The 13,099-nt window shown below is 38.5% G+C and overlaps 1 protein-coding gene across 2 annotated transcripts in view; it reads left to right on the plus strand.

Annotated features, from left to right (window-relative positions):
• The window catches only part of unc-13, an 820,923-nt gene that overhangs the window by 292,901 nt on the left and 514,923 nt on the right, over window positions 1–13,099 (plus strand). For both annotated transcript variants that reach the window (XM_071690929.1, XM_071690930.1), the window contains exons 9-10: window positions 8,266–8,623; window positions 9,314–9,346. In XM_071690929.1, the coding sequence (XP_071547030.1) occupies window positions 8,266–8,623; window positions 9,314–9,346 (391 nt within the window). The remainder of the gene's footprint in view (window positions 1–8,265; window positions 8,624–9,313; window positions 9,347–13,099) is intronic.

Consider the following 13,099-nt stretch of genomic DNA (forward strand, 5'->3'; position numbering starts at 1 on the left):
TTTTTAATTTTCCAAGGGAAGGGACGGAGAGGGGGCCCGGGTGGGGATGTTCCCTCAAAGGTCCAGTCCTCTGTTCTTGGTGCTACCTCGCTGGTGCGGGAAGTGGCGAATAGTATAAAAAAAAAAAAATTTTTTTTTTTTTTTTTTTTTATACTTTGTCGCTGTCTCCCGCGTTTGCGAGGTAGCGCAAGGAAACAGACGAAAGAAATGGCCCAACCCCCCCCATACACATGTACATACACACGTCCACACACACAAATATACATACCTACACAGCTTTCCATGGTTTACCCCGGACGCTTCACATGCCTTGATTCAATCCACTGACAGCACGTCAACCCCTGTATACCACATCGCTCCAATTCACTCTATTCCTTGCCCTCCTTTCACCCTCCTGCATGTTCAGGCCCCGATCACACAAAATCTTTTTCACTCCATCTTTCCACCTCCAATTTGGTCTCCCTCTTCTCCTCGTTCCCTCCACCTCCGACACATATATCCTCTTGGTCAATCTTTCCTCACTCATTCTCTCCATGTGCCCAAACCATTTTAAAACACCCTCTTCTGCTCTCTCAACCACGCTCTTTTTATTTCCACACATCTCTCTTACCCTTACGTTACTTACTCGATCAAACCACCTCACACCACACATTGTCCTCAAACATCTCATTTCCAGCACATCCATCCTCCTGCGCACAACTCTATCCATAGCCCACGCCTCGCAACCATACAACATTGTTGGAACTACTATTCCTTCAAACATACCCATTTTTGCTTTCCGGGATAATGTTCTCGACTTCCACACATTTTTCAAGGCTCCCAAAATTTTCGCCCCCTCCCCCACCCTATGATCCACTTCCACTTCCATGGTTCCATCCGCTGACAGATCCACTCCCAGATATCTAAAACACTTCACTTCCTCCAGTTTTTCACCATTCAAACTCACCTCCCAATTGACTTGACCCTCAACCCTACTGTACCTAATAACCTTGCTCTTATTCACATTTACTCTTAACTTTCTTCTTCCACACACTTTACCAAACTCCGTCACCAGCTTCTGCAGTTTCTCACATGTATATATATATATATATATATATATATATATATATATATATATATATATACATATATATATATTTATTTTATTTATTTATTTTGCTTTGTCGCTGTCTCCCACATTTGCGAGGTAGCGCAAGGAAACAGACGAAAGAAATGGCCCAACCCACCCCCATACACTTGTATATACATACACGTCCACAACACGCAAATATACACACACAGACACATACATATATACACATGCACACAATTCACACTCTCTGCCTTTATTCATTCCCATCGCCACCTCGCCACACGTGGAATAACAACCCCCTCCCCCCTCATGTGTGCGAGGTAGCGCTAGGAAAAGACAACAAAGGCCCCATTCGTTCACACTCAATCTCTAGCTGTCATGCAATAATGCCTGAAACCACAGCTCCCTTTCCACATCCAGGCCCCACAGAACTTTCCATGGTTTACCCCAGATGCTTCACATGCCCTGATTCAATCCATTGACAGCACGTCGACCCCGGTATACCACATCGATCCATTTCACTCTATTCCTTGCCCACCTTTCACCCTCCTGAATGTTCAGGCCCCGATCACTCAAAATCTTTTTCACTCCATCTTTCCACCTCCAATTTGGTCTCCCACTTCTCCTCGTTCCCTCCACCTCCGACACATATATCCTCTTGGTCAATCTTTCCTCACTCATTCTTTCCATGTGCCCAAACCATTTCAAAACACCCTCTTCTGCTCTCTCAACCATGCTCTTTTTATTTCCACACATCTCTCTTACCCTTACATTACTTACTCAATCAAACCACCTCACACCGTATATTGTCCTCAAACATCTCATTTCCAGCATATCCACCCTCCTGCGCACAACTCTATCCATAGCCCACACCTCGCAACCTTACAACATTGTTGGAACCACTATTCCTTCAAACATAGCCATTTTTGCTTTCCGAGATAATGTTCTCGACTTCCACACATTCTTCAAGGCTCCCAGGATTTTCGCCCCCTCCCCACCCTATGATTCACTTCCACTTCCATGGTTCCATCCGCTGCCTGATCCACTCCCTGATATCTAAAACACTTTACTTCCTCCAGTTTTTCTCCATTCAAACTTACCTCCCAATTGACTTGACCCTCAACCCTACTGTACCTAATAACCTTGCTCTTATTCACATTTACTCTTAAATTACTTCTTTCACACACTTTACCAAACTCAGTCACCAGCTTCTGCAGTTTCTCACATGAATCAGCCACCAGCGCTGTATCATCAGCGAACAACAACTGACTCACTTCCCAAGCTCTCTCATCCCCAACAAACTTCATACTTGCCCCTCTTTCCAAAACTCTTGCATTCGCCTCCCTAACAACCCCATCCATAAACAAATTAAACAACCATGGAGACATCACACACCCCTGCCGCAAACCTACATTCACTGGGAACCAATCACTTTCCTCTCTTCCTAGACGTACACATGCCTTACATCCTTGATAAAAACTTTTCACTGCTTCTAACAACTTGCCTCCCACACCATATATTCTTAATACCTTCCACAGAGCATCTCTATCAACTCTATCATATGCCTTCTCCAGATCCATAAATGCTACATACAAATCCATTTGCTTTTCTAAGTATTTCTCACATACATTCTTCAAAGCAAACACCTGATCCACACATCCTCTACCACTTCTGAAACCACTCTGCTCTTCCCCAATCTGATGCTCTGTACATGCCTTCACCCTCTCAATCAATACCCTCCCATATAATTTACCAGGAATACTGAACAAACTTATACCTCTGTAATTTGAGCACTCACTCTTATCCCCTTTGCCTTTGTACAATGGCACTATGCACACATTCCGCCAATCCTCAGGCACCTCACCATGAATCATACATACATTAAGTATATATATATATATATATATATATATATATATATATATATATATATATATATATATATATATATATATATATATATTTATGAGATGTTTGAGGACAATGTGTGGTGTGAGGTGGTTTGATCGAGTAAGTAACGTAAGGGTAAGAGAGATGTGTGGAAATAAAAAGAGCGTGGTTGAGAGAGCAGAAGAGGGTGTTTTGAAATGGTTTGGGCACATGGAGAGAATGAGTGAGGAAAGATTGACCAAGAGGATATATGTGTCGGAGGTGGAGGGAACGAGGAGAAGAGGGAGACCAAATTGGAGGTGGAAAGATGGAGTGAAAAAGATTTTGTGTGATCGGGGCCTGAACATGCAGGAGGGTGAAAGGAGGGCAAGGAATAGAGTGAATTGGAGCGATGTGGTATACAGGGGTTGACGTGCTGTCAGTGGATTGAATCAAGGCATGTGAAGTGTCTGGGGTAAACCATGGAAAGCTGTGTAGGTATGTATATTTGCGTGTGTGGACGTGTGTATGTACGTGTGTATGGGGGTTGGGCCATTTCTTTCGTCTGTTTCCTCGCGCTACCTCGCAAACGCGGGAGACAGCGACAAAGTATAAAAAAAAAAAAAAAAAAAAAAAAAAAAAAAAAAAAATATTTTATTTATTTATTTATTTTGCTATGTCGCTGTCTCCCATGTTAGCAAGGTAGCGCAAGGAAACAGATGAAAGAATGGCCCCACTAACCCACATACACTTGTATATACATACATGTCCACACACGCAAATATACATACCTATACATCTCAATGTACACATATATATATACACACACAGACATATAGATATATACACATGTACATAATTCATACTGTCTGCCTTTATTTATTCCCATTGCCACCCCGCACCACATGGAATACCAACCCCCTCCCCTCTCCTGTGTGCGAGGTAGCGCTAAGAAAAGGCAACAAAGGCCCCATTCGTTCACACTCAGTCTCTAGCTGTCATGTAATAATGCAGCGAAACCACAGCTCCCTTTCCACATCCAGGCCCCAACAGAACTTTCCATGGTTTACCCCAGACGCTTCACATGCTCTGGTTCAATCCATTGATAGCATGTTGACCCCGGTATACCACATCGTTCCAATTCACTCTATTCCTTGCACGCCTTTCACCCTCCTGCATGTTTAGGCCCCGATCACTTAAAATCTTTTTCACTCCAACTTTCCACCTCCAAGTTGGTCTCCCACTTCTCGTCGTTCCCTCCACCTCTGACACATATATCCTCTTGGTCAATCTTTCCTCACTCATTCTCTCCATGTGACCAAACCATTTCAAAACACCCTCTTCTGCTGTCTCAACCACACCCTTTTTATTTCCACACATCTCTCTTACCCTTACATTACTTACTCGATCAAACCACCTCACACCACATATTGTCCTCAAACATCTCATTTCCAGCACATCCATCCTCCTGCGCACAACTCTATCCATAGCCCACGCCTCGCAACCATACAACATTGTTGGAACCACTATTCCCTCAAACATACCCATTTTTGCTTTCCGAGATAACGTTCTCGACTTCCAAACATTCTTCAAGGCTCCCAGAATTTTTGCCCCCTCCCCCACCCTATGATTCACTTCCACTTCCATGGTTCCATCCGCTGCCAGATCCACTCCCAGATATCTAAAACACTTTACTTCCTCCAGTGTTTTCCATTCAAACTTACCTCCCAATTGACTTGGCCCTCAACCCTACTGTACCTAATAACCTTGCTCTTATTCACATTTACTCTTAACTTTCTTCTTTCACACACTTTACCAAACTCAGTCACCAGCTTCTGCAGTTTATTACATGAATCAGCCACCAGCGCTGTATCATCAGCGAACAACAACTGACTCACTTCCCAAGCTCTCTCATCCACAACATACTGCATACTTGCCCCTCTTTCCAAAACTCTTGCATTCACCTCCCTAACAACCCCATCCATAAACAAATTAAACACTCAGTCTGTAGTTGTCATGTATAATGCACCAAAACCCCAGCTCCCTTTCCACATCTAGGCCCCTCAAAACTTTCCATATATATGCACCACTGTGACCTATTGCAGCAAACTCATATATACACTTTTGTATACTTGTTTGCCATACCTTCATCAGAAAGTTAGCAGCAGAAACAGATTAAAAACAGCCATATTTGCTCAAAACCATTCTCGCTGTCATGTATTTGTGTTCAGAATTTAAGATTACATCCAGAGAGTGTTAGTTTCAAATACATACACCTACAGTGACCGAGAGACACTTAGCAGCCACACAGATTTCACAATATTGGTACATTGTTCAAAAAATCAGCAAATCTAGTGTTTATACCATATGATGGTTTCTGCTTCCTGCAGTACAAGTTGTTGTATGGTAACTTTCTATTGTTTAGATATGGAATCTCAGAATTTCTTCTGATGTATGATATTTTGTGAAGAATAAATGGAGACCAGTGGAATATGAGTGGGATAATGTTATTTATTGTATGATAATGTATAAGTTATGCTGGCTAGGAGGATGCATGTGTTGGAAATGAAATGTTAGGACAGTAAATGATGTGAAGTGTGGAATATCATAGAATTTCTGAAGTGGTAGAATATTTTGTGAAGAATGAATAAAGACCAGTAGGATAATGTTATTTATTGTATGATAATGTATAAGTTATGTTGGCTAGTAGGGTGGATGGGTTGGAATTGAAATGTTAGGACAATATATGGTGTGAAGTGTAGAATCTCATAGAATTTCTTCTGAAGTGGTAGAATATTTTGTGAAAAATTAATTAAGACTAGTAGAATATGAAGGGCTTATTCATTATATGATAGTAAAAGTTACTGTTAGCTGGGAGGATGGATGTGTTGGAAATGAAATGTTAGGACAATATATGGTGCAAAGTGCTTTCATTAAGTTATGAAAGGATAATAGAGAGATGTGGTAATTAGAAGAGTGTGGTTGAGATAGCTGAAGAGGGTGTTAAAATGGTTTGGGATACGTAAGAGACTGAGTCAGAAAAGGTTTACAAGGAGGGTATGTCTTCTCAAAAGTGGTGGGTACAAGGAGAAATGGGCATACCAAATTGGCAGTGTAGGGAAGGATGGAGTGAAAAATATTTTAAGTGCTTGGGATCTGATCATGCAGAAGGTTGAAAGGCATGCATGGGATAAAGTGAATTGGAATGATGTGGTATGCATGGGGCAGTGTGCTGTCAGTGGACTGAACTCGAGCATATGAAGTAGGTGGAGGAAACTCTGGAAGGGTCTGTGGAGCCTGGTTGTGGATAAGAGGCTGTGGTTTTGTTACATTGAACACAATAGCTAGAAGATGGATGAGTGAATGAGGCCTTTCTTTATTTGTCCCCAGGTACAAGCTCACTGATGTTGGAAATGGTGAACAATTATGGAAGAAAAAGTGTATAGTGCATACTTTACAGAAAAGATTACATTGGTCATGAAGACAGCACAAATGTGGATCTAAGAGAATGGAAAATATACCTTCTTGCTGAGAAAGTTTTGCCATCTACTGATCAGAAAATATGTTACAAAGTCTTTGATGGTATTTAGCAATCTTCAAACATAAGGTATATTTTTTCTTTCTTATGTTAGTTCAAGTGGCATGGGCAACTGAATACCTTAATCAGTTAAAGCCCCACAGTATGTATGTATTATGTATACCCTAGTCTAAGTCAGGTACCCATTTTGATGACCAACTCCAAAGGGAGGATGAACAGCTGGATAGACTATGGACCAATGGAATGGCTGTTGTGACCAGAATCTGAAACCATGCACTCTTGACCCTGGGCAGCCCATGCATGATGCATCAAGGTCATTAATGTTAACTTCTACACCATGAAGTCCATATTATAGCTTTTATACAAAAAATCAAATAGTTTGGATGGGGATGTGTAAGGGATGGGGATTCTGGATTTCCTTGCAGTATGCAGTATCTTGTGAATGAGACCCCCTGTATTTCAGTGTAAGTATGCTGAAAATCAGAAAATTCTTGCAGGATTTTGGTTTTTGTAGTTGAAGCTGGAAAACGGTGATGACAATGTAATACGTTTGATTTTTTCACCCTTTTGGATAATTCAGGTGGGGATACTATAGCAGGTTGTCTTGTAGATCAAATTTTGCCCTTTTAGTCATATTCAGGTGGGTTCTCTTGTTAATTAAAATTAATTGTTCTTTTAATACCATTCAGAAGTAGAAGATTTCAGTGGTTGGAGCAGAGCTTGCTTTTCCTCACCGCATTGAAACTGCAGAATAAAGTTCCTTTTAATTCAGAAATTTTTTATTATACATTTAAGTTTTGTTGCTCAAATTGGTAAATTATAGCTGTAGAGTTTATTCATAATTGCTTTTATAATACATGTATAAAGTAGTTATTCTCTTATGTAAGGTCAGATATCATGATGTCAAATATTATGATAAAATTAATGAATATAAAAAAATAAAGTGAATATGTAGTTTAATGGCAGTACAGAAGTAACTCTTGGATCTCGAAGAATCATTTTATTGGATTCATTACACTTAAGAGAAGTGATAATAAAGGGAACTAATTCAGATAATAGGACACTGAGTAATCCTGTGATACTATAGAAAAAATCATAATACTGTACTGAGAAGATAATAAAGTCTAGGGGAAATTTGGGGTATTTCTAGAAATCAACAGATTCTATGAATTTTCATCAAACTTTCTGAGTAGCCAAAATTTACCCTAATTTTCAGTGTTGCTGTGGAAATATATTTCATTCACATTTTCTTTTGTCCCTTTATTAGTAAAGAATATTCAATAGACACAGTTCACTTAGGTGGGATGCATTTATGTGCATACTGGACGCAGGCCTCCCAGGAGCTGGATATGAGTAAGACAATAACAATCATGTTTATCAAATAACATCATTTACAAGGTAAATTTTAGCTGTTAAAGGAAGTTAGGTGAGGTTTTCATAAGTTCTCATGATTTTTGCAAGTGTTCACCTACTTCTGCTGTGGTTAACCCCACTTTTTCCTTGAACTCCATAGTTGTTCAAACAATTATCTTATGTACAGTCAGAAATATTATTAGTTCAATAATATTTCTTCAGCTTTCTTCTAAATCACTAATGCTTAAAGTTAGAAGTCCATTGGAATGTATTTCTTCTTGATCTCTAGATTATTTATGGGCTGCCTTTAACCTACATACTTTCCTGTGAAATAGATGTATCAGTGAATAATGTAACAACTTTATGGTGTGTAAGTGAATGTTTGATATAGATGTGCCATATAGTTATCAATTTATTATTCATCCTCTCTCAGCTAGAATATCTGAAGACAGTGACTACACAAGTGATGTCAACTACCCTGTGGGCCAGCACCCAAACTCTTCTGCCTCGCAATTCCTGGCTGTTGCCAACCAGATGTCCACACCACAAAGGTCTTTAGAAGCTAGTAGAGAAAATTCCTATGAGAGGGAAGAAGGTGGTCAATGTGGTGGTGACATGGGTTTACAGGAAGACTATAGTGAAGGATATGGTACACTGAAAGGAGACAAGAGCAGAACTGACTATTATGACAGTTACACAATGGAGCACAACAAGAAGAATGAAAGCCACATGCTCATCAGTGATGACACCTTGTCCTACAACAGTCGGCCAAACAACAGGAAAGATTATAGGTGCAGTTGGTATTGGTGTTGTGTTCCTGTTATTTGGTCTAAGACTTTATCTTAGAGGCTTTTTTCCTTGCTTTTTAGTTCCTAAAGTCTGCTTAGATTAACCAAAAATTGACTTCTGAGATTCTGTAGGTTTATGACTCAACAAAGCAGCAACAACTTGAATTTTGATAATATTTTTAAAGGATTAATTGGAGTAGTAATGTTATGAAATTGTATACACTTTCTTTGATTCTAATGTATATGTTGAACTATATATATGTTGTAGTCTTCTCGAGTGTATCTGTAACCTTAGCTAACTGACTTTTCTATAAGCTTGGTATTATTTGTGTCTGAAGATGCATAGGAAAGGGGTTTCCAGGCTGGCCATGCTATTACTCCATCAAATAATAATTTCATTACCTGAGAAAAATTTCAGAAATCCATTTACTCTTGATTTTTCTTTAAAGAAATATTTGAAGAAATAAGTTGAATAACTTTTTTCTTTGTAGTCCTTAAGTTTTCTTTGTAGAATTTTTGATATCTTTTGTGGATGATGTACCCATGAGAAAATCCTTAGTACCTCAAGGATATCTTGGTACTGGTGGGTATGTTACATACCCCATGCCTGTTCCTAGCCAGCCTGGATTGCCCCGCATGAAAAAGGAGGGAATGACTGACCGTGCCTCTCTTGTCCTGTCCTTGTCCCTGTAGGTATCGCCCGGATCCGTGGGATGAAGATATCAGGTACTGGGACACAACCAAATCACACCTTATGCATGTCCTCACTCTGCTATTATGCCCCTTTTCTAAAGTGTTTCACTCTTCACTGAAGTTATTCCATTTGTTTAAGCATGTTCATACTGTACTGTTTTTATCTCACTTAGATATTTTTATCAAACCAAAAGCACCCCTATAATATGTTCTCTTTTAATCCTCTTATTTGATTTTGAAGACAGTCAATTTTCTCTGTTTCTTTCACTTTTTTTTGATTTATCAGTTTTTAATCTAATTATTTAAATTCTAAAGCTCAGGAAATTATTCTCATCAGATATTTTTTAGTAAACTGCTTTTTGTTTTATACAATGTAGGCAGTCTTTTATGAGCCTAATAGTGGGCTATGGATATTAGAACTCACAAGTCCTCTGGCCACATACTCCAAATATGTATGTGTGCAAATAGCACATATGATAGCTCATGGAAATGCAGAAAAGCTAGCATTGAATTTGAATATAATGATTCTTGTATGCATTTGTGTATGAATACCCCATGATGTTAAATTCAGCAATATGCTCATCCATTTTTATAAGACTTAGAGAGTTACAGTCAGTAATTTTTAGTTGTCCTATGTGCAATTTTGTAATGTGAAAACCATTTTCTTCATGTGGGGTTCTCGTGAGAAGCTGTAAGAGTCTGCACAACCGATTAGGGGAGTTAAGCCCATTTAACCCCTTCCTTAGGGATCGTATGCTCCATCTGACCATTACACAAGTACATTCTCAGAGATCTTTTTCTATTCACAAAGGTGCCCATTTTTGTATGTTTGCAGTATCATGAATGTTTTAACAGATCCTCTGAGATCTTTTTCTTTTCACAAAGACTCTTATATTTTACATTTGTGATATCATAAGGGGTCAAATTAGGACAGTCTTTGATAACAACATTCCAGAAAATTTAGTTTTTACCATGCTGAAAGCCTGAGAAAATTATGCTTTTTAGGATAATGTGTTAAGAACCCCTTGCATTATCTAGGTGATTTACAGAATAATTCATAATACTGCTATATTTATCATTAAACGTTTTGGATACAGATGGATATATCATGTAAGATTGTCTTCCTAGATCAAGAGTAACTCTGGCCTAGGGAGAAGTTTAGCAGATGATCTTATCTCATCCTAGACCTCTTATCCAGCTTGTTAAACACATGTAGATATTATCAACTTGCTTAGATTCAGAAAATGAGATTTGATTTATAGATAGATTTCAGCCCAGAGTGAATCAAATATACGCAAACCATCTAAGATGCCTCTTTATGTATTTGTCAGGGATGAATGCTATTGGAACATGGTCCAGGTTTATGTTTTGGGTCACATTGCACATATCACTTGATGGTACATTTTTTGCCTGGCATTATCGATATGGCAGGCCGAAATTTCTTACCTTGTTTAGAATGTAAGTGCAGCTAAATGGTTGCTGATGGCATTGGATGCCACTGTTATGTGCATAATTGATGGAATGATATGAATGAATATAGTTGACTTATATCCATGGCTTTCTCTCTTTTCTTTTCAGTATTTATTTTATTAAGCAACAGAAAAATTTAATCCAATTTTCATATATGTATATAATATATATAATATATAATTCATATATATAATGAATAGATGATATATATACACACACACATGTATACATACACACATATATATGTACATATACATACATATTGGAAAGGATCACAATTTTGTGCGTGATCAAGATATTCCTATGAGTCCATGTAGTCGTGGACTCATAGGAATACATACATATACATATCAACATTTCAGAAGTGGTAGAGGATGTGTGGATCAGGTGTTTGCTTTGGAGAATGTATGTGAGAAATACTTAGAAAAGCCAATGGATTTGTATGTAGCATTTATGGATCTGGAGAAGGCATATGATAGAGTTGATAGAGATGCTCTGTGGAAGGTATTAAGAATATATGGTGTGGGAGGCAAGTTGTTAGAAGCAGTGAAAAGTTTTTATCGAGGATGTAAGGCATGTGTACGTGTAGGAAGAGAGGAAAGTGATTGGTTCCCAGTGAATGTAGGTTTGCGGTAGGGGTGTGTGATGTCTCCATGGTTGTTTAATTTGTTTATGGATGGGGTTGTTAGGGAGGTGAATGCAAGAGTTATGGAAAGAGGGGCAAGTATGAAGTCTGTTGTGGATGAGAGAGCTTGGGAAGTGAGTCAGTTGTTGTTCACTGATGATACAGCGCTGGTGGCTGATTCATGTGAGAAACTGCGGAAGCTGGTGACTGAGTTTGGTAAAGTGTGTGAAAGAAGAAAGTTAAGAGTAAATGTGAATAAGAGCAAGGTTATTAGGTACAGTAGGGTTGAGGGTCAAGTCAATTGGGAGGTAAGTTTGAATGGAGAAAAACTGGAGGAAGTAAAGTGTTTTAGATATCTGGGAGTGGATCTGGCAGCGGATGGAACCATGGAAGCGGAAGTGAATCATAGGGTGGGGGAGGGGGCGAAAATCCTGGGAGCCTTGAAGAATGTGTGGAAGTCGAGAACATTATCTCTGAAAGCAAAAATGGGTATGTTTGAAGGAATAGTGGTTCCAAGGTTTGTCAACCTTTCCTCACCCTTTCTTTCCATATGTCCAAACTATTTCAACACACCCTCCTCTGCTTTCTCAACCATACTCTTTTTATTTCCACACATCTCTTACTCTTTCATTACTTAATCAAACCACTTCCCATCCCATATTGTCCTCAAGCATTTCATATACAACACATTCACCCTCCTTCACGTAACCCTATCTATATCCCATGCTTTGCAACCATATGATATTTTGGAACTACTTTTCTTTCATACATACTCATTTTTGCTCTCCAAGACAATGTTCTCTCTTTCCACACATTCTTTAACTCCTTCATGGTGAATTTTTTTTTACAGGTTCTGTTGATTTCTGGAAATGTCCTTACTTGTACCCTACATTTTTACATATCATTATAACCTCTGTCATTATTATCTCTTATCATGGCATAAAATTGCTCCAAATCATGTTCACCCTGTCTAGATCTCTTCTAAATATAAGGAGTTCGTTGTGATGCATTTCATCAAGATTCATAAGTTATTTAAGTTGTGCCCCTATCTTGTTACTTTACCCTTATGTTTCCTCTAGTAATTCTTCATAAAATGCCTTAATGCAGTGTTCTGTTCCCAGTGTGGTTTTAATAATGGCAGCTTATTGTTTTAGGTAACTATGTAGGTTAACTCCACCTTACTATTTGCCCTGGTCATTGAGTGATTGTATTCTGTAATACTAGTGTAATATTTAGATAATACGATAAGAGTTGCCGAGCATGAATTTGAGCATGATATCTACTAGTGAGGTATATGTATATAAGGGAAAATGTGAGATTATTTAATGGAAAAATAGGTAAAACAGTAAGAAATCAACAGTAACTATAGAGACTTGACCAAACCTTACCTAGTAGTCAAAATGATAGTTGAAATGAATCTTTACATTTGTATGCTGCTGGGATCACATGTTTGTGTGTTGACAGCCAGCACCATATGTGTAATACTTTATCATGAAAAAGACTGGTGTATTTCAACTAGAATACAAAACTTTTAAGATAAATCTTCACTGCTTAGGAGTTTAGGTGAGGTTTTTGTAGGTTTTGTTGATATATTTACATAAATATAACCTAGTTTTACATAGATAAGAAACAATCATGTACTACATTCAGTGAACTGAATCAGTCCTGGTTTTGACCATATAATCATGTTT

This window comes from Panulirus ornatus, chromosome 49, assembly GCF_036320965.1.
Source record: "Panulirus ornatus isolate Po-2019 chromosome 49, ASM3632096v1, whole genome shotgun sequence".
NCBI lineage: Eukaryota > Metazoa > Arthropoda > Malacostraca > Decapoda > Palinuridae > Panulirus > Panulirus ornatus.